At 44.3% G+C, this 19,443-nt stretch overlaps 1 protein-coding gene across 7 annotated transcripts in view; it reads right to left on the reverse strand.

The window, feature by feature from the left end:
• The window catches only part of ADD1 (adducin 1), an 88,030-nt gene that overhangs the window by 35,093 nt on the left and 33,494 nt on the right, over positions 1 to 19,443 (reverse strand). For 6 of the 7 annotated variants that reach the window (XM_033105423.1, XM_033105427.1, XM_033105425.1 and 3 more), the window contains 2 exons: positions 8,056 to 8,270; positions 4,091 to 4,253 (listed from right to left, as the gene is read on the reverse strand). In XM_033105423.1, coding sequence (XP_032961314.1) covers positions 4,091 to 4,253; positions 8,056 to 8,250 — 358 coding nt within the window. In that variant the 5' untranslated portion in view covers positions 8,251 to 8,270. Of the gene's footprint in view, positions 1 to 4,090; positions 4,254 to 8,055; positions 8,273 to 19,443 lie in introns of those variants that run through there. The other variant, XM_033105428.1, reaches the window with a different exon arrangement.

Genomic DNA, 19,443 nt, shown 5'->3' on the forward strand with positions numbered 1-19,443 from the left:
ATATAAATGAAAAATTATTTAAAAAGAAACACTAAATGAAAAGTTGGAGAAAGAAGGTAAAAGGACAATTTTTTAATCACAAAGAAATGAAGAAAGCTATAAAAAGGATCTGAGAAAATGACAGTTAAAAAAGACACACCAAGAAAATCCAACATGCATATAACAGGAAGCCCTGAAGAAGAAAACAAAAGCAAGAGAAGAGAATACTAAACAACAATTCAATAAAATACTGCTAAAATTAAAAAGATTTAGAAAGGCACATCATCTGAGAAAATTAACCCAGAATAAGACATTTTGGTAACATTGCTGGACTGTAAAGAAAACGGTTGGTGCATCCAGGAAAAGAGACAAAGTCGCTTTTATAGAAAGGCTGTCTTCAAATTTTAGTAACAATGCTTTGGGCCAGAAGAAAATGAATTCGGTATTTAAAATACGTAAGACAGGAAAATGTGAGCCAAGGACTTTATACCCAAACTAACCAAATTAACACTGACGTATGAGAGCCACAGCATGAAAGGACTCAAGGGTATTGTTCCCACAAGTGTCTTCTAAGAAGTCTGCTATAGAAGGAACTTCAGAAAACTAGAATGAGTAGGGGGCATTGATACAAAGACTGGTGGTGAGCATTAAACGTATATTTATTACAGAATTAAGTTATTCATTATAACATTAAATGAACGCTATAAGGGGGAGATCGTAGTAAGTAATGGTTGTATGCTGACAACACAGAGTATGACTATTTTAAAACAGTTGGTATGGTATTGGTATTGGTACTGTGTGTGATATGTGGGAAAAAGCAAATGAGTAATCATGTAGTAGTCCAGTTTTGTTATTCCTGGTATCCTTGAAAACCAGAATTCCTGTTATGGAAGAAAGGAGAGATGTTAGATGTTAGATAGAAGAGGTTGAGTAAAAACCCCTTAGATTGAATTTTAATTGGAATACTTATGATGCCAATGTACTAAAACAGCATATGGAGGTCTGACAATTAAGTTGGAGAACTCATTGCAACGATGTTGCTAACCTCTTTTGTTATCAGAGGGATTATTCATTATAAATTTGTACCAACTGGACAAACAGTTAACTGAGTTTACTATTTGGAAGTGCTGAAAAGGCTGCATGAAAAAGTTAGACAAAAATCACCTGAACTTTTCGCCAACAATTCATAGCTCTTGCATCACGGCAATGCATCAGCCCACAGGCACTGTCTGTGAGGGAGTTTTTAGCCAGTAAACAAATAACTGTATTGGAACACCCACCCTACTCACCTGATCTGGCCCCCAATGACTTCTCTCTTTAACTGAAGATAAAGGAAATATTAAAAGGAAGACATTTTGACGACATTCAGAACATCAAGGGTAATGCAACGAAAGCTCTGATGGCCATTCCAGAAAAAGAGTTCCAAAATTGCTCTGAAGGGTGGACTAGGCACTGGCGTTGGTACATAGCTTCCTAAGGGGAGTCCTTCAAAGGTAGTGATATTCAGCAGTGAGGTATGTAGCACTTTTTCTAGGATGAGTTCGCGAACTTAATTGTCAGACCTCATATAATTCACGAGATAATACAGATTTCCTAGTTCCATCAACTAAAAGCCTAGAAAGAATGGCTAACCCAGTAGCAACGTGCATCCCTAGCACCCACACAAAAATTCCATTTCACACAAAAAGAATTCAAGGTTTCTTAGCGAAATGGTTGGTTCCAGATCTGGGGCAGACAATGTACAAGATGAACCTAGAAGTCATCTCCTCGTGGGAGATGGCTTGGAAGCTGTCAAACTTCCAGCTCAGGAGAGGCTCCCACTGGTCAAAGATGGGACAATGTAAGTAACAAAAAAGAGAACCGCAATGTTTTGAAACACATTAAATGTATTTAACTCTGAGTTCAAAATAATACGAAAAAACAATAATAACTGGTCACCTTAGAAGGATGACAGAAAAGCAACTTTTTATTTTGAAAAAGGTGCTCTTTCCTATATAAACTGTACCACTGGGTAACCAAGAAGGGTTGAGGGAAAGGTTCCTTTTACCATATTTTGCCAAGTCTAATGTACACTTTTTTGCCCAAATTTGTGAGGAACAAATAAGGATGCGCATTACACATGGGCAGTACTAATTCCGTGTCTATATAAATGTTTTTAATTCTTTTATTTATGCTTATGAGTTAAAAGTGTAACTCTAGAAACCAATAGCGATATCCGTATGCAAAATAACACCCTGGAATACGAAAATCAGTTTTGTTGAATTTACAACGAACTTGCAACTACGAGAGTTCTTGGCCTTATATGATGGGTAAATATCGTAAATTTGTTGCCAGTACATAAAATTTCTTGTACCTGGTACCTGTTTTAGTGTTTTGTAATTATTTGTTACATAAAATTTCTTGTGCTGTATGTTAAAAACTAAATGCTAAAAATTCCTTTATAATACAAAAAACAAGCACTAAATGTAAACAAATAAAAATGTGGATTACAAAATTAAATCAAAAGATTTTTTTTCCCCTGAAAGTCTGGGCGAAAACCACGGGTGCGCATCACACACGGCAGTGCATTGTACACAGCAAAACACAGTATGTGTGCGTGTGGAGAGCTGACTTTCAACAGATCAGCGAGGAAGTTGCTCTGCCATGAACCAAACCCCAACCCAAAAGCAGGTCATCCACAAATGGTTTAGCACCAAGTTCCTCAGAATACGCGTTGAGTGATGGGAGGGAGCAGCCCCCTTTCTGGCCACACCCCATTTTCTAGAGAAGTTTCTCTTCACACCCAGACAAGATAGAATCAGGAATCAGCAAAATTCAGACCGTAGCGAACTCTACCGTTCAAAAACCCACCGTCTTTACAGTACAAGGAGAAAAAAGAGAGAGATGGAGGGGTAACGTGTAGTTTTCTAAAGCCTTGAGAGACATTAAGTGAAAACAAACACAAGCTAACCCATAGTATTGAGGGATGACCTCTTAGGTGAGGGAACTATACAGAAAAGCCAGGCAGGGAATGATGGCTGCAGTTAAGTCCAGATGGCGGTGCTTTACCTGGGCGCTGGCTGCCAAAGGGCTCAGATTAAAATCATTCATAAACTACATGCCATTTGTTCTATGTCATCTATGCATGTTATACTTTACAACAAAGGTTAAAACTGGTTTTTAAATTTTTATTTTTAAGAATCAAACTATTAGACATAATTAAAAATATTTAGATTTGTTCCTTTCTTTTTTCGGTGTGGCATTACTAAAATAAAATTTCCTTTCTCTCTGATTAGAAGACAATATGCAAGTAAATACATTACATTATTCTTTTATTATCTAATTCTTCTGAAATATCACTGGAATCCACTAAGAATCCCGGTGAAAACATGAAAACCTTACCGACTACCATTTGACTTAAGGATGGAGGGTTGAGCTAGGCAATTAAATACTATTCTTGATACTCTCTAGACATTAATAATAGGTCCCTCTGGTGAATGTCAGTCCACCTCTAAGAATACCATGGACAGATGGGCAAACAGCAAACGCCAGGTGATGTAACGGAAACCAGTAAGGTAGGCCAGTGAGTCAGAAGCTGACTATCCAGCTAGAACCATCAGAGATGGATCAGGGCTCAGTACACAGCAGGCCACAGTACTTGATGCTCAAGTGACCCTCGGCCACCAGACCTTTGCACATCTAACCGTCCTTTGCTCACATTCACCCACGCATTTCCCCTCTGGCTTACTTTTGGAATTTCTGTTTCTCATTTGCGAGCAGCACTGAGGAATGATGGGTAAGAAATGTTGGCGTGGCTGAAATGAGTTCAGGCACAACTGACGTGCTGCTCCACAAGTATTATTTCTGATTAGCTCAATTCACAAAAGGTCTGAGAAGCCACATAAAAAGTCATCTGCCTGAGAAATAACAGTCTCCCTGGCTCATAAAAAGGAGCCCTCCACATTCAAGATACATCCAGGCTTACTACCTATTTTTCACTATGACTAAAACACATTCATTTTCAAGACTCCGTTCTATGTATCACAGTCATGTGTTGTGTGCCCATCTATTTCACATGTCAGGAAATTTCCTCTGGAAAAGGACAGAGCATGTACAGCGTCGAAGTACTCACTCATGTTCAAGGCGGCCATCCCTCCTTGTGGGGCTGCTGGGTAGACATTCGGCACGTTCGCAGTCATGAAATCTGCGATCTGCTGCAGTGCCAACAGGCCTGTGGGGTTCTTGCCCTTCTTGAACTGTTCCTGTATCATTGATTCCAATTCTTCACAGAAAGCCTAACAAGGCAAATTCAAACAGTGAGACACCCTTTCTGTTCTGTGGAAGGCAGGGGTAACTTTCAGGGACTGTTCTTTTGTTTGTTTTCATCCAGGGCTAGAAAGGCACGTGGATGTTCTCATACACTGCTACTTGAAGCATAAATTGGCACATTCTTTCAAGAAAGTCACTTAACAATATAAAAACTTAACAACTTCAACAGGCATTCTGTTCTTAGGAATCTTTTCTAATGAAATCATCGGGGATGTGCTCAAAGATTTATTCTTAAGGATGTTCATTCCAACAGTACTGCTAAAAGGGAAAACAGGTTAACAGGCTGCATTGTAAGCAGCAGAGGACTGATGAAACACACTGACCCGCCTGACAATGGAATTCTATGCACACATTCAACATGAGAGGCCAAAAAAAATGAAATGGCATAAAACTGCTCTTGATATATATTTGAGTTAAAAGGTTATAAAGCAATACAACCAGTTTTTATAAGAGTAAATACTTATATAAACACAAAAAAGACTACAAGTAAACACATCAAAGTGTTCACTGTAATTCTCTTAGTCACAGAATCAGGAATTTTGTGCTTCTCAGTATTTTCTTCATAATTTGCTTTTTGAAATTACTTTTTTAAAGTTGAAAAGCGAACCCTAAAACATTTGTCCTTCATCAAATAATCCTAAAGGAGGCAGAAAAGTTAATTTGGGTTGATAATTTTAATATAAAGTCACTACTGAAACAATATATGTAATTTAGTTTCCCCAAACTGTATTAAAATAATTTTTCACGTATCCTATAAATAAATCTTGTCCAATAATTATAAATAATAGTTAATGTGAAATATGAGCTTGCTGATTATCCAGATCTGATTATAAGCACTCCAAGGGCTTCTGGATGGTTCTATGTTAATTTTGTTTCTAGTTTCTCACTACTTGAGTTGAAAAGGTACACTGCCAGTGACAGTCTAAGTGTACCTATCACATGAGGGAAGCAAGCAACAGCAAACGTAAAGGTGTTAATTTAACAGTATAAACGAATATAAAGAATCAGGAGCCCGTCTCTTCTATTACAAGACAGAAATTCATAGGTCATGTTTTGTGGAAATCAGGGAGGAGGGCAAAGCTGACGGGGGCTTTGAGGCCAGGAAGAAATGAAATAAACCACCAGCTGTGGTTTGGGGCCACCTGTTGGCAACGCAGAATGCGCTGAGATGGATAGATACGCACAGCTATAGACAGAGAGATGGAGACAGCCAACAGCCCCCCCTAAACATCAGCGTGCTGGCACAGGAAACACAAAAGCTGAATTCAACATGCTCCCTGCCCTCATGGGCCATCCCCCATCTGAAAAACCAATCCATGTCAATGGTTTGCAAATCCACACACAATATCTATGGGAGGCTCAATTCCACATACACTGCAACATGTACCACATACTCACACGCCACTGTAATGCAGTGCACACATCTCCACACACAGAACACCAGGCACCGAGTCTACACAGATGGAAAGGATGGTCCCTGTGCACTAGGAGCTTAAAGCTTAGTAAGGAAAACACAAAAAGGAAAATGACAGTCCAGGGGGCCCTCCGTATCAGTGGCATTCCAGAGGGCCTGTACGTGCAGTAAGAAGCTGAGCGGAGCAGTGACCAGTGAAGGCCTGCAGCCACCCGTCTGGATCCCAGGGGCTGGCTCCAGCCACCACTCACCGCCAGGGACCTACAATGCTTAATGCTTCCCTGGTCCGAACTCCCGACGGTTCAACTTCTACACTCTCACCTCCCAACTTCTGGCGGCCTCTCCTCCAATGATCTGACATCCAACTCCTCTTAGCCTCCCATTTCCAGGGGTCACCCTAGACCTGCTCATTCCCAGTAAGTGCGCCCCTCTTTGATCTCAGAGCCAAACATGTGCTCTCCAAACACCCCCTTCTGGAGTCCAGCTCGCCTTTCTTCAACCCGTCCATCGTGCCCCTGACCCCTTTTCACCACCCGTCCCTTCCCTTCCGGGTGTGCTGCCCCCCTCACCCAGCTCAGGCCCTTGGTTGAACACTACAGTCACTCCCCTGCTCACACCTTCAGCTCTCCCACTTCTTCTGGCAGAATCCGAGGCCTGGGTAAACAAACTCAGCTCCTCACCACTCCTGCTCAGGCTGCTGCAAGTGGCTGGAAGCAGACGCCAGACCAGACTGTGCTGGCTCCCTGTGAGTTCATGCCCACCGCCCTGCGTGTGCCCTGTGTGCAACCCAGCGAGCACAGTCGCCTTTCCTCACCCAGACCCTCGCCCACTCCATGCCTTCTCTCCCTCCTCACACCCCCGCCCCATCCCTGAGCCCATTCTTGGCAGATAACTCCATGTGCTGTTCGCTGCACTGAGAACAGAGTCAGTGGGAACAAAGCTCCCCAAGCTCCCCTCGCATCTACCTGCCTCTGAGCATCTGTGCCCACGGGCGGGCCTTCCCATTCCTCGCCGCGGGTGAACTATCCACGCTCCGAAAACCAAGCACCCACAGCAGATGCATTCCTATCAGCAAGGTCCAGGTCTCTGCACGCACACCCTCTCCCTCCTCCCCGCCCATCAGCAGTTCTCTGTAAAACTCAGATGAGTCTGCCTCTCTCCCCCTTTATGAAGACGGCTCTCTCTCTTGCCCCACCCACATGCTCTCTCTACACCAAACCCAGACCAAGTTCTTTAGAAACTCAATCGTGTCATTCCTCTCTGCAGTCCTGCAATGACTCCCTACTGTACTCTGAATGCAAAACAAACTCCGGATCAGAGCTACCCAGCCTTCCAGCACCTGCTCGGGGCTCCTCTTCAACTCACTGCACCTCCTTCCTGCCGCCTCCTAAGCTCAAATACAACACCGCTTTTGGACTCTTCCCACCCATCAAGCACATTAGCTCCTCCCTCAACCCGGAAGGCTCCGCCCCATCCCTGCACAGCGGCCCACAACTTCCAGTCGCCCAGTCAGATGCAGCCTTCCTCCCTCAGAGAGGCCTGTCAAATCACATCATTCTCCATCCAATAACCCAACTGTTTCCTACACGGCACTTCTATGTGTTGTTTATGTCCTTGGACTAAAATACAAAGTCTAAGACTTGACCTGGGTGCTGTCACAGGTGTTACACATATGTCAAAATTCATCAAGCTGTACACTTAAGATCTGTGTACTCTACTGTATGTTATATACCTCAGTAATATATGTAATAACTAAACAAATACAATCTATTCGACATAGAGGCCTTGTATATCGCGTTTATTGCTAAATCCTCCGTTCCTAAGAGAGAATAAACATCAAAATATTCAATGAATATCCTCCAAATGACATCCCAAAATATTAAGGGAATACAGTAAGAACAGACTAGAAGGCTGAAGCACACACAAGGGCGGCATCAACAGGAGAAAACATGAAGACAGTGCTCCTTCACCTACAGATGCAAACAGAACACACTTAGTTGTAGTTCAAATGCTGATCACCCAATAAATCAGGCACGGCTGAGGCCTACTACGTGCCCAGCACCAAGCTCGGCATTTTGGAGGAAACAGTAAGTTTTAAAAGGTCCCCATAAATAAAGACTCTCTGGAGAAGCCGTGAGAGAGTAAAAACAAGAAATAAACACCCCTCTCCTTTATGCCACTGAAGACTTCACTAATCGTGCCTAAGAACTTGAACTAAACGGGATTCTTCCAATGTCGTACACACGCGTGTGAGGCCCTGGTGGCCCGTGTTAAGATGAGCTGAGGGACACGCGACGGAGCCCCAAGCTGAAGCCCTGGAAGGAGGAAGACCTGCTCGGGACAGCCGCGCTCACCGGGCTCTGCAGGATCAGGGACACCCTCTTCTTCTGCTCCATCATGTTAAAGTCCTGGCGAAGGTCTGGCGCCATGTTCCTCTCCCGCAGGTATTCTGGACTGTTCTCATCCACCCTGTCGAAGTACCTCTCTTTGTGAGGGGCTGTGGTCGGGGGTGGTGAGGTCACCACTGCGGCCCGAGTATCACCATTCATCGCACAATCTTCCTAGGCGCCTACAGAATCAAAACAAAAGAAAGTATTGTTTTTGAATCAATGTCCAATAGCATTGCACAATGAGCACGTCAGCCTGATAAACACAATTCCCAGCGTGAGGACATTCTGACCAACCAGTTGGGACCACGACCTGTGAGGCTTCTTTGTGGCTTCCCAGGCACATGGCTGGTCAGCGCCTCAGTGCCACCCTTCCACTGCTCAATGGCATTCTTGTCCTTGCCATTGTTCTTCTGCAGACAACAGGAGAACAATCTAGTAAAGCTATTATGTCCTCCGACAAATTAAGAATGAACTAGATATTAAATATTTGGCCACAAGATAGTTTAGAGTCATGATATTGTCCCACCCCAACAGGATCTGCTAATAGCACAGTTCATTTCTGAAGAAGTAGGATTTATGATATTTTTCTATAAAAATATCAGTAGTGATTTTGCAAAGCATTCCGAAGGTAGATCAACGGAGAGAAGCTGCTCACAGCTCTGCACTGGGGCAAAAGGGAAAGGCCCCTCATCAACACCACCTTTGTCGTTCAAAGACAACAGCAGGTGCCCCAGGTTGTGAACAACCTACAGAACGCCCAAGGGGCACAAATAGGGAAGTCTACTAACATGGCTACTTCCTGGGCACTTTCTTTTTTTTTTTTTCCCCCTTCTTCCGCCTCCCCCCACCCCCCACTCTGGTTCAAGCTGTTGTTTCTCTGTCTAGTTGTGGAGGACACAGCTCCCTGGCCCACGCTGGTGTTATGAGCCTTGCACTCCGGCTGAGGCAGTTGGTCACCGGTCTGGGTCAGCCACTCACAGCAGCTCACAGCAGCTCTCGCCGGCTGCCGGCCACTCACGCTGGCCATCAGCCACTCCTGGCAGTACACGGCAGCCCACACCGACTTCTGGCTGCTCACAGCAGCCCAGCCCCAGGGAGAGCTGTTATTCACAATCTCAGCTGTAGAGGGTGCAGCTCACTGGCCCATGTGGGCATCAAACCGGCGACCTCGGAGTTAGGAGCACTGAGCTCCAACCACCTGAGCCACCAGGCCGGCCCTGTGCATTCTTTTCAATCCCAGTCTTTTATGTGAAATGCTGTTCAAACATACTGAATTATGTTCACCTTTAACTATTAAATCTCTAAGCAGTACCTTCATTAATCATACAAGAAGTTCGATTTCTGTTCTGTTCCTATACATCGCTGAATGGCAGCCTTAACAATCTAAATGCAGTATTTACTGAACATCTATTATTTTCTGTCCAGTCACAAATGAATTAGACGTGGCCCTCATTTTGAGGAAGCTGGACTCCGTGTAGCGGGGAGACAGACACGGGGAAAGGTGGAAGTGCTGACACAGCCGGTACCTAGAGCCAGGACGGAAGAGGAGAGTGGCCGGCACAAGAATACAAACGAAGAAGAAGAAGGTGAAGCAGCCTGGAACAGTTCCCAGCATACACTGAGCATATAAAGAAAATATTTTTGAATAAATTAAGATCAAGAAAGAAAGGATAAAGAGACAAAATGAGAAACCGTCTCTGAAGCCCCAGGCAGAGCGTTTTAATGGAGACTGAGTGAACAACAGTTCCCCAGGCCAGGCAGGTAAGCAGGCAAGGATTTAAAGGTGGATTAAATTAGCAGCTAGTAACTAGTACCCCTTCCTTACACTAGACACAGAAGTCATTCCAAATGGAACACAGACCAAAATATAACAGTAAAAACTATAAAATTCTTAGGAGAAAACACAGAGGTACATCTATGAGAACTTGGGTTAGGCATCAAAAAGGACCAGCAACAAAAAAGAGATAAAATGCACTTCCTCAAAAGTAAAAACGTTTGTGTTTCAAAGGATACCTAACAAAGTGAACAGACAACTCACAGACAGGGAGAAAATATTTGCAAATCATACATCTGAGACGTGATTTACATCCAGAATTTATAAAGAGCTCTTACAACTTAATAATGAAAGTACCAATAACAAATTTGAAACTCATCAGGTGACCACAGTGGATGTCACAAGGAGCACACCGTCCCCGCTGAGCCTTACCTAAGGTCTGGATCCCCAGATCCTGAGATATGAGTAATAATTATTTTACACTGCGACATCCTTCCATGGTTTGCTCTGCTGAAACAGGTGACGAACATAACGTGAATGATGCGAGGGGAAGGAGAATGGCAGCAGCCCCAGTCGTATTCTAGCCATTGCTCTTTACTGGCGTTTGAGCCCCTCTCCTCCTGGTGTGACATGCTATTGTCTCCCTCCCTTTACAGATGAGGGAACCTAGGTCCTACTAGGAGGCTGCCTGAGGTTCCAGACCACCTGGCTGCAGGGCTTTTGTTCTTAACCTCTAGGCCACATTGTAAGTGACAGTGGGTGGCAGCAGAAGCAGTGGGGGTAGGGGGTCGGGAGGAGGGGGTAACGTCCCCAAAGGGATGGAATCAAGGGCACAGGTGCAAAGACTGGCCTTGAACAAGAGCTCCCAACCTTGGGAATCCTGAGCTGCCACCGTTAGTTTTTCAATGTGCATATGAACTGACTCGGAATCCTGTTAATATACAAATTCAGATTCAGTCGGTGGTAGGGTGGGGCTGAGATTCTGCACATCTCATGAGCTCCCAGTGATACCAGTGCCACTCGGACCACGGGGAGCACCAAGGCTTTAAAGAATATTTGGTTTACACAAAAAATATTTTGCGGTACCAACAGCCAGAAAATCTGCTGAAGAAACCTTTTTTTCAAGAAAAAGATCCATTTGGATATTGCTTTTAAAACCGAAAGATATGACAGAAATAACAGCATGTTTAAGGTGATACCATTTCAAGAACTTCAAGTATGAAAATAACCGAGGACTAAAAGTCATCACAGTAAACGAAGCGATGACCTAACTGTACTCTTTAAAATGTACTGTTCTCTAAACATTTCCTTTAAAATACTGAGTTTAATCTGTTTACTTAAACGCAGTTTGTTCTAAAAGATCGACCCAAAGAACAAAACAGTAATGGTTATCTGACATTTCTTCATTAGATGTAAATGAAGCTGAACATTCTGAGCCAATGATAAAAATGTTCTACTTCAGCGTTAAAAAAAAGACAAAAGGACATAAACCATTATGATTACCCTATTACTAAATGAGTCCCAATTTTAAGTCATTTTTGTCGGTAAATAAGAACAGAGGGGAGCATTTCAGAGGTGACTAGAGCTGCGTCCGGGTCCCAGGGCTGACTGAAAGAAAAGAATCTTTGTAAAACATGTAAAGATAAAACAGCGATAACTCACTTTTTATTACGAATTGCCATGTGAATGGGGAAGAAAAAGACTGCAGACAAGTATGCATTCCATTCCTTCAATAGGAAGTCTATAAATTTAAATCAATGTATACAGAGTCTGAGCCCAATAATAAAGAATAAAAATAATTCCACTTTTAAAATACAAAACCTGTATTTGGTTTTTTGTGAGTTATAGCTTCAGGTTTCATTAACTTAATTTTTAAGAGTGTGTTAAGCCAGCAAATTTTTTTAGAAAGATCTCCACAAAAAAGTTATTACTTAATCCAAATTTTCTAAAAATGGAAAACTACAGATGTAAAAAAATTCCAACATCTAGAGTAACTTAAAATAATTTAAAAAGTAGGATCAATGTCCAATACACAGATGGGTGTAACATAAATATTAAAATCTCAATACAGTATTATAAAACTGAAGATTCTTTAGTATGATATACATGAGATTATAACATGTTTAAATGAAAAACTATAAAATTTCCTTTTCTATAATCTTATCAATACTATAATCACAAACAAGATAACATCATGGCAAACAAGATGTATTAAAGTTGACTAGAGATTCCAGAGAGGCACTGATTAATGTTCCTCTATCTCAATAATCTATAAAGCTGCTAGAATTTTACCTGTGTAAAAGGTTAAGAGGTCACAAATCTCAGTATGTTGATAACCTGAATCAGTGAAATCTCCGGGAACAATATTTTCAAGTAAGCACGCATACACACCCAACAGAACCCAAAAGTCTGGATGAACCATGCAAATAAGCCCGGCCTACCCGTGTGAGACCTCAGTCACCCACCTTTCCCATCGCAAACACACCACTGTAATCTACATAATTACCGCTCACCTCCTGGACACGCAATAGCCTCCTAATGAGTTCCTCTACGTCCAGCCTCCTAACCGTCCCCACACCGATCCAGTCTCAACAGCTAGCCCAGGGAGCATTGTAAAAGCCTGCCACTCAGACCCCTGCTTAAAACCTGACAGCTAATAGGAGGACCTTAGCTGAAACCTGATTCAAAACACTGTAAAATAAACATCCAAAAATGACATTTGAAACAACTGGAAATTTGAACACTAACTGGACTTGGATGGCATCAAGAAACTGTTAAAAATTTTAGGTGTGATATTATGATGGTCATATTAGATACTTACAGAAATATTTGTGTATGAAATAAAAGGACATCTGGAATTTGCCTAAAACTTATATGGTGTGGAGGGAGAGTAAGGTTACATTGAAAAAATAAAACTGGCCATGAGTTAATAATAGTTGAAGCTGGAGGAAGGATAAAACAGGGTTCATTATACTACTCTATTTTGTTATGTGTCTGAAAAGGCCCCTAATTTTCCATGCACTTAGAATAAAGTACCTCCAGACCTTACATATGCTGGTCTCTGCCTGTCCTTGGGTGAACACATTTCAGCATGTTCTTCCAGACAGGCATTACTGATATTGGGAAGAAAGGATATTTTAAGATTAACATCACTTTTCTAATGTCCCACTCTGCCTAATATGTCATTTATCAACCTGGAAATAAGAATGGGAATATCTTAGCAAAGATATTCTTTCCAACCCCAGGGTGATCCATCCTCACTGATTTGTAACTACACCTCAGATCAGAAACCAGACAAATTTTTGCTTCTCTAAGAAACCTAATGAGCCAATTCTAAAGCTTTTGGGCAAATTCCATTATCTCTTGGTACTTCCGTTCTGGCACAGACATTCTGCTAATGGCTAACTATTCCAACCATTCACATGCTTTACTTTCGAATCCCTAAAGGCAGAACACTCAAACCAAAGACTGAAACAAGAAGGCAAGAAGGTGGCCTCTAGATAAGCGCCTTCTAGAAGACCAGAGGGTTTGGTCAGCTGCTGAATGTTCGTAGAACATACCTCAGGAAACATAATGACTGCCAGGTGGTAATGCATTATTGCTCCACGGAAAATAAATCAGGAGGTATCAGATATGCTCGTGTGGTAATAAAAGTGACCCTCACCTCCAGGCAGCCTTTGGCACAGTCCTTAGAAGAACAGGACGAGGTGACCTCTGCAGTACCTTCCTCTATTTCTACTAAGTCCGGTGCTTAGTATGTACATCTCCACTAGAGCTACCTTCACATGTGTGCAAGGCAACAGAGATAAAAAGGTACAAAATGACAAATAAAATGTACTCTATCAAATAATCTTGGTGCCATGACCGAAATCTACTTACGTATGAGCAGGGACAAAGTGTCCAGTGGTGGGAGGTAGAAAAAGCAGACAAAGAGTGCTATGGGTTGAACTGTGTCCCCCCAAATTCATGTTGAAGCCCTAAGCCCAGTATCTCAGAAAGTGACCTTACTTGGAAATAGGGTCATAGCAGATGGAATTAGTTAAGATGAGGTCATACTGGAGCAGGCTGGGCCCCTAATCCAACAGGACTGCTGTCCTTATTGAAAGAGGGAATTTGGACACAAGCACGGATATCAGCTGAGGTAACGCATTTACAAGACAAGGAACGCCAAAGATCGCTAGCCAATCCCCAGCAGCCAGGGGAAAGGCCTGAACCGGATCCTCCCTCAGGCCCAGAAGGAACCAACTCTGCCTCCAGACTGAGAGACAATGCATTTCTGCTGTTTAATTTGTGTACTCTGTCAAGGCAGCCCCGGGGAATATGGAGGGCTGTCAGGGAAGCTTCCAGGAAGAGATGCTGTCAGAGCTAAGCGGGAGCTTCCACATGGCCTGGGGCAGGCAGGGCGCAGTGATCTGGTGAACAGACATGTACCCAGCTTTAAAGACACTGGCACAGAAGGGACAGCACAGTGAGCGAGCGGGCAGTGTCCCCTCCCTTCACACTGAGCGCCCGGCACACAGCTCAAGGAGTTTGCAATGAACTCACTGAACTCCTGTCTCTTCAGAACTCTCTCTTTCAGCCCCACTCAGTCTCAAGACGCAGCTCAGAGATTTCCTGTCCTGGGGAGCCTTCCCAAGGCGCTGAGCTCGGCCCTGGGCCTCCTGGTCCAAGACACTCGATTCTCACCTCTTCTCAGCCATTTTCACACAGGACCAAAACATATGAGTAAATGCTCCTTCACCAGCTTGTGGGCCCGTGAGGAGCAGGGCCACTTAACCCCTCACTCACTTGGTAAGCGAGCCCTGGGAGAGGGTTTCCCACACAGTAGGGAGGGACCCGACAGACGCTTTGCTCCATCGGAGATCTGCTGCAAGGCACCCCCTAACTTCTATGCAAGGGCTCCAGGAGGTTTGTGTCCTGAATGAAACCGTACCGTTTGTTTTATGAAACAAAGCACAACGCAGGAGAAGGCAGACTCATCAAAACGCGTCAGCGACGTGACGGATGTGCTAATTAACCTGATGTGGGGTCACTTCACAATGTAGACACGTATCAGACCATCAGGTACACATCAACTACATTACCACTTTATTGTCAACTGTACCTCAGTAAAGCTAGAAAAAAGCCAAAAAAGGATCTGGAAAGGGTGACAAGATTTTTTTTTTTAATTTATTTTTCAAGTACAAGTGATGCCCAATATTTTATTAGCTTCAGGTGTACAGCATAGCGGTTAGACACTTACATACCTACCGAAGTGATCCCCCGATGAGACTAGTCCCCACCTGTCACCATACATAGTTATCACAATGTTACTGACTGTATTCCGTGCTGTACTTTCCATCCTGTGACGAATTTTATAACTGGCAGTTTGCACCAATTAATCCCCTTCCCCTTTTACACCCATCCTTCAACCCCCCCTGTCTGGCAACCATCAGTTTGTTCTCGGTATCTAGGAGTGTGTTTCTGTTTTCTTTTTTAGCGCCCACATATAAGTGAGACCATATGGTATTTGTCTTTCTCTGTGTGAGGAGTGACAAGATTTTAAACCGGAGCCGACACTTGCGCTAAGCCCTGGCAAAGGGCTGGGAAGAGGCTGCAGACAGCCCACACCCTCTCTGGCGCCTCGGCTGGGGAAGCAGGAGAGACGCGGATGCCCGGAACCAGACACTCATTACTAACTCTCAGAAACCTATGGTTCCGGAAGGAGTGCGGTGCCAGCCAACAAAAGGGGACTCCCTCATGTCTCCTGGCAGGAAGGAGCCCAATGCGGGAGCCCTCTCCCAAATACCAGGGAACACGACCACCACAAGCTACACGCCTCACCGCTTACAGTAGGAGCCCCGTCCTCTACTTCTCCAAAAGGACAGACACCCACCTCACGTTTAAGACTCTTCTTCACAGCTTCCGGCTGACTGAGCGTGCCCTGCTTGGGACACAAAGCTCACTTACAAGCCGTTACTTCCTGTGATCCCATCATTTCTATTCCTGTGTTGCCACGTGTTCTCTTACAGATGAAACTGCTCAAAGTCCCCTTTAAAACAGGCACTGTTAATTTACTATGTGGTAAGTACTGATCTAAAACTCACTTTTATATGTACGAACTCGTTTTCTCCTGCAGATAAGGAAACTGAGGCACCAAGAAGCGAAGCAGCCAATCATGGGGGTTCTAAGGTCTGGACTCGGCCTGCCTGCTCCAGAGCGCCAGCCCTTAATTCCAGCACACACCGCCTCTCACACCGTACGTCCCAGCAAAACTCAAACTTGAAAAGAAAGCACAAATAAGAAGTCCAACGCAATCAGAGCCGGCCTCCAGCCCTGTCCCGACAACTCGGGCTTCCAATTAGGATCTGGTGGGTCCTCTTGCTTCCTCTCTCCTTCGTGCCGAATGGTTAGCTACGAGGTTCCCAGCCTAACCTCCCAGGTTTTAGGGAGTGTAGACATTCAGGTACACACCTGCTGCTGTGCTTCCTTTAATGACAACATTTAGTCAGTCCCCTGGCGTATTATTATAGAGATGGCAGTCACCTGCTTATGGCTGTGGAGCCCTAGGTGGACAAGGGTCTGAAATGAAGGCTATGATTTGGAGACTGCACTCTTAAGTGCTTCTCGTTGAACAGTTTTTTGTGCTGACGAGAGGACTCTCCAGTCCAAGGGTCAGTAGTGGGCAGTGGACAGGCCACCAAGCCAGGGACCAGAGGTTAGTGCCACTCACTCCACTGGACAACTTCAACATGTGGTAAGCCCTCACCTACAAAGTAAAACTATCTCCCTAACCCACTGACCAAATGAGACAAGGCAGCGAAGACACCGTGAGAAAACAGGAGAAGCAGACACTCATCATCTCTGTGACTCCCGAACTCCCCGTACATTTTTCCCCAAATGCAGTTGAGGAGCATGCAACTAGAAAATGCAAGGGACCCAGAAGAGTGACCAATGCATGAAGTTTGTAAGGACAGTACCACAGGCCACTGCAGAGCACCACATTTCCACACAGCTTGATCTGTTCACTAAAGCAACCCTGCAAGAGTCCCCCATTTGCAAATGAAGACCTGACTTCCAGTTCCCAAGGCCTCACAATAAATAAATGGCCGAGTCAGGGCCTGAACCCAGGACTCATTCCAAACCCCAAGTTCATCCACTGACCACCATACAGGAAGTCCCAGCGTGGACACTGGCCAAGAGCAGGCGGGCACACGGGCTCCTTTGTCTCGCTCAGCACTCACTACCTTCCCACCACTTAGCACAAAACAGGCCGCAAGAAACATGTTTAAATGGATGAACGAAGAAATGCAAAATCATTCTCCCTTACTGATGCCACAAAATTTGTTTTCATCCAAAAAAATTATATTTAACTGAAAACCAGTACTTTCAGATGGCACGTGAGCAAACACCAATGTGGGTATCTTAAGTAAGTGCTTTCAAGAAGAAATCCCACGAGGAAATGGCAATTCTGATTTCAGAAGAGGAATCTGGGAGAAGCAATTTTATCTCAGCTGCCTCACAGTTTAACAAATCATCACCACGCCACAGACAGGCCTCCACTACGGTTACTAGACTGATTCGTGTATCCTGAGCCATAGGACCAGAACAACTCCAGCTAGAGAAAAGCACACGTTGACTTTCTCCTCTGACAGTCACAACCGCTTTCTCTATTTCTGCTCCTTCGTGATACTGTTTACTGTCCTTCAATCATTATACTATTTTTAACTATATTTTTGCTGAAATAATGAAATCTTTCAAAATGTACTGTTTCACTGAACAAAACTTATACCAAATTTCACTTTCCCGAATTCCATGAGGGTAGCTTACAAAGTAAGGGTTTAGGTTGGATTTCTGTTTATTTTTCTGGGGGGAGGGGAAAGATGGGGAAGTCTGGCAGGGTTGTGAGTAAGGAAGATTAAAATACTGGCCACAAAAGCAAACTGGGAGTTTTTCAAAATTTAATGGTTAGTAAGTAAATGTTCTTTTTTATGAAGTGATTGGTTTCTGTGGAAGACAAATGATAAAAGGAACTGAGACAAGACCACTGCTGAGTGTCTAAGAAATAGATATTCTGTACACACAAAGGGTGAAACAGGGGCTACGGTATTAACTCTGAGACTTCTTAAAATGGTGCCAGGTTTTCCTCTTTGGAGCTAGGCAGGAAGTACTTAAAATCACAAGAATAAGCCTAAGTAAAACTCTGCCAAAGGTACAGTCTCTGAAAAGTAATTATGCCAGTTGACGAAGACTGAAAACCCTATTTGTGCTATCAAGTAATTATAAGCACACGATTATGTAGATGGTCTAGTTTTCACAAAAATAACAGAGTGTCAAGGGAAAAAAAGCAAGATACAGTTATTTTTGGTAACTTTTGGGGGGAAAAGAGGGATAAGGAAAACACTCATATTTGCTTGCATTTGCAAAGAAATTCAGAAAGAATAAACAAGAAACTTAAACTTAAAATGGCGGTTTGTATGTTAGGAGTGAGGGATCTGGGTGGATGGAAGACACAGACGGCCGGGCAGTCTTTATTGTTCACCCATATACATATATTTTAGTTTAATTTATAAAAAAGAAAAATTGTAAAATAAAACACCATTAAGAACATAAGAGAGGAGATGACCACATCAAAATGGCGGCGTGAGGTGAGCCTCTGTAAAGCTCCCCCGGAATTTACAACTAATGGAACAATAACTCCACAAAGGACTCCCTGCAGAGCAGACAGGCAAGACCAAGAGGCCCACTACTGAATTCACCTAAAGGTGGGCGAATCGTGTGAGTGGGGAGGAGGGAAGGCAGAAGTGCGGGGACGGAGCCGTGTGGGCGCAGGACGCAGACCTGGCTCAGTGCTCCGACCTCCCTGCATCCCGGAGCTACCGCAGCTGCGGGAGAGGGAAGAACTCGGACTGCGAGGGCTCCGCTTATGGCCCACAGGGCTGAGGGGGCAGCATATAACACGGCTGAGCCCAACGCTCACGGCAGAGACCTCGGAGCAAAGACTGAGGGAAGAAGGCTGAAAACGGTGGTTTAAGCCCTCACTGCCGAGCAGAGAATGGAAGCCTTGGCCACTGAGACTAGCCGCCCCCTCCCTACCCTCCCAGAGCTCACCCCGCCCCCACCTGCCCGGGGCTAGAAGGGGAACAGTAGCAGTGTCAGATCAAAAGAACAGAATATTTGCTGTTCTGAGAACTGTGGACCGCAGACACAGATTCTCAGCCCAACTAGTTCCAGCAGAGGGGAGGGAGCTGTGGAAGCAGGACCGGCTGTGGTGGTGGTCGCCGCCATTGCTCTGGGCCACCTCTCACAACTCACCCCACCCCTGTCCCCACCTATCTGGGCGGATCCCTGCAAGAGTAAACAGAACTGCTGAAACATACGGGCTCTGAATCTGGTGCAGGAAGAGCTTTGGAACTTCAAACGCTCTCCGCATCCCCACACAGACGCAGTGCCCTATGACCCAGGTGAACTGTTAACAGAGGAGAAGCCCGTCTCCCAGGGAATCCCCCCATTGTGTGAGAAGCTGGAATAGTGCAGAGAAAACATAGCACTACCGTGTGAGAGAGAAAAAAAGGCTGCAGTCGAAGAGAAAATAAAAC

The sequence above is a fragment of the Rhinolophus ferrumequinum genome, chromosome 5 (genome assembly GCF_004115265.2).
Source record: "Rhinolophus ferrumequinum isolate MPI-CBG mRhiFer1 chromosome 5, mRhiFer1_v1.p, whole genome shotgun sequence".
Taxonomy (NCBI): Eukaryota; Metazoa; Chordata; class Mammalia; order Chiroptera; family Rhinolophidae; genus Rhinolophus; species Rhinolophus ferrumequinum.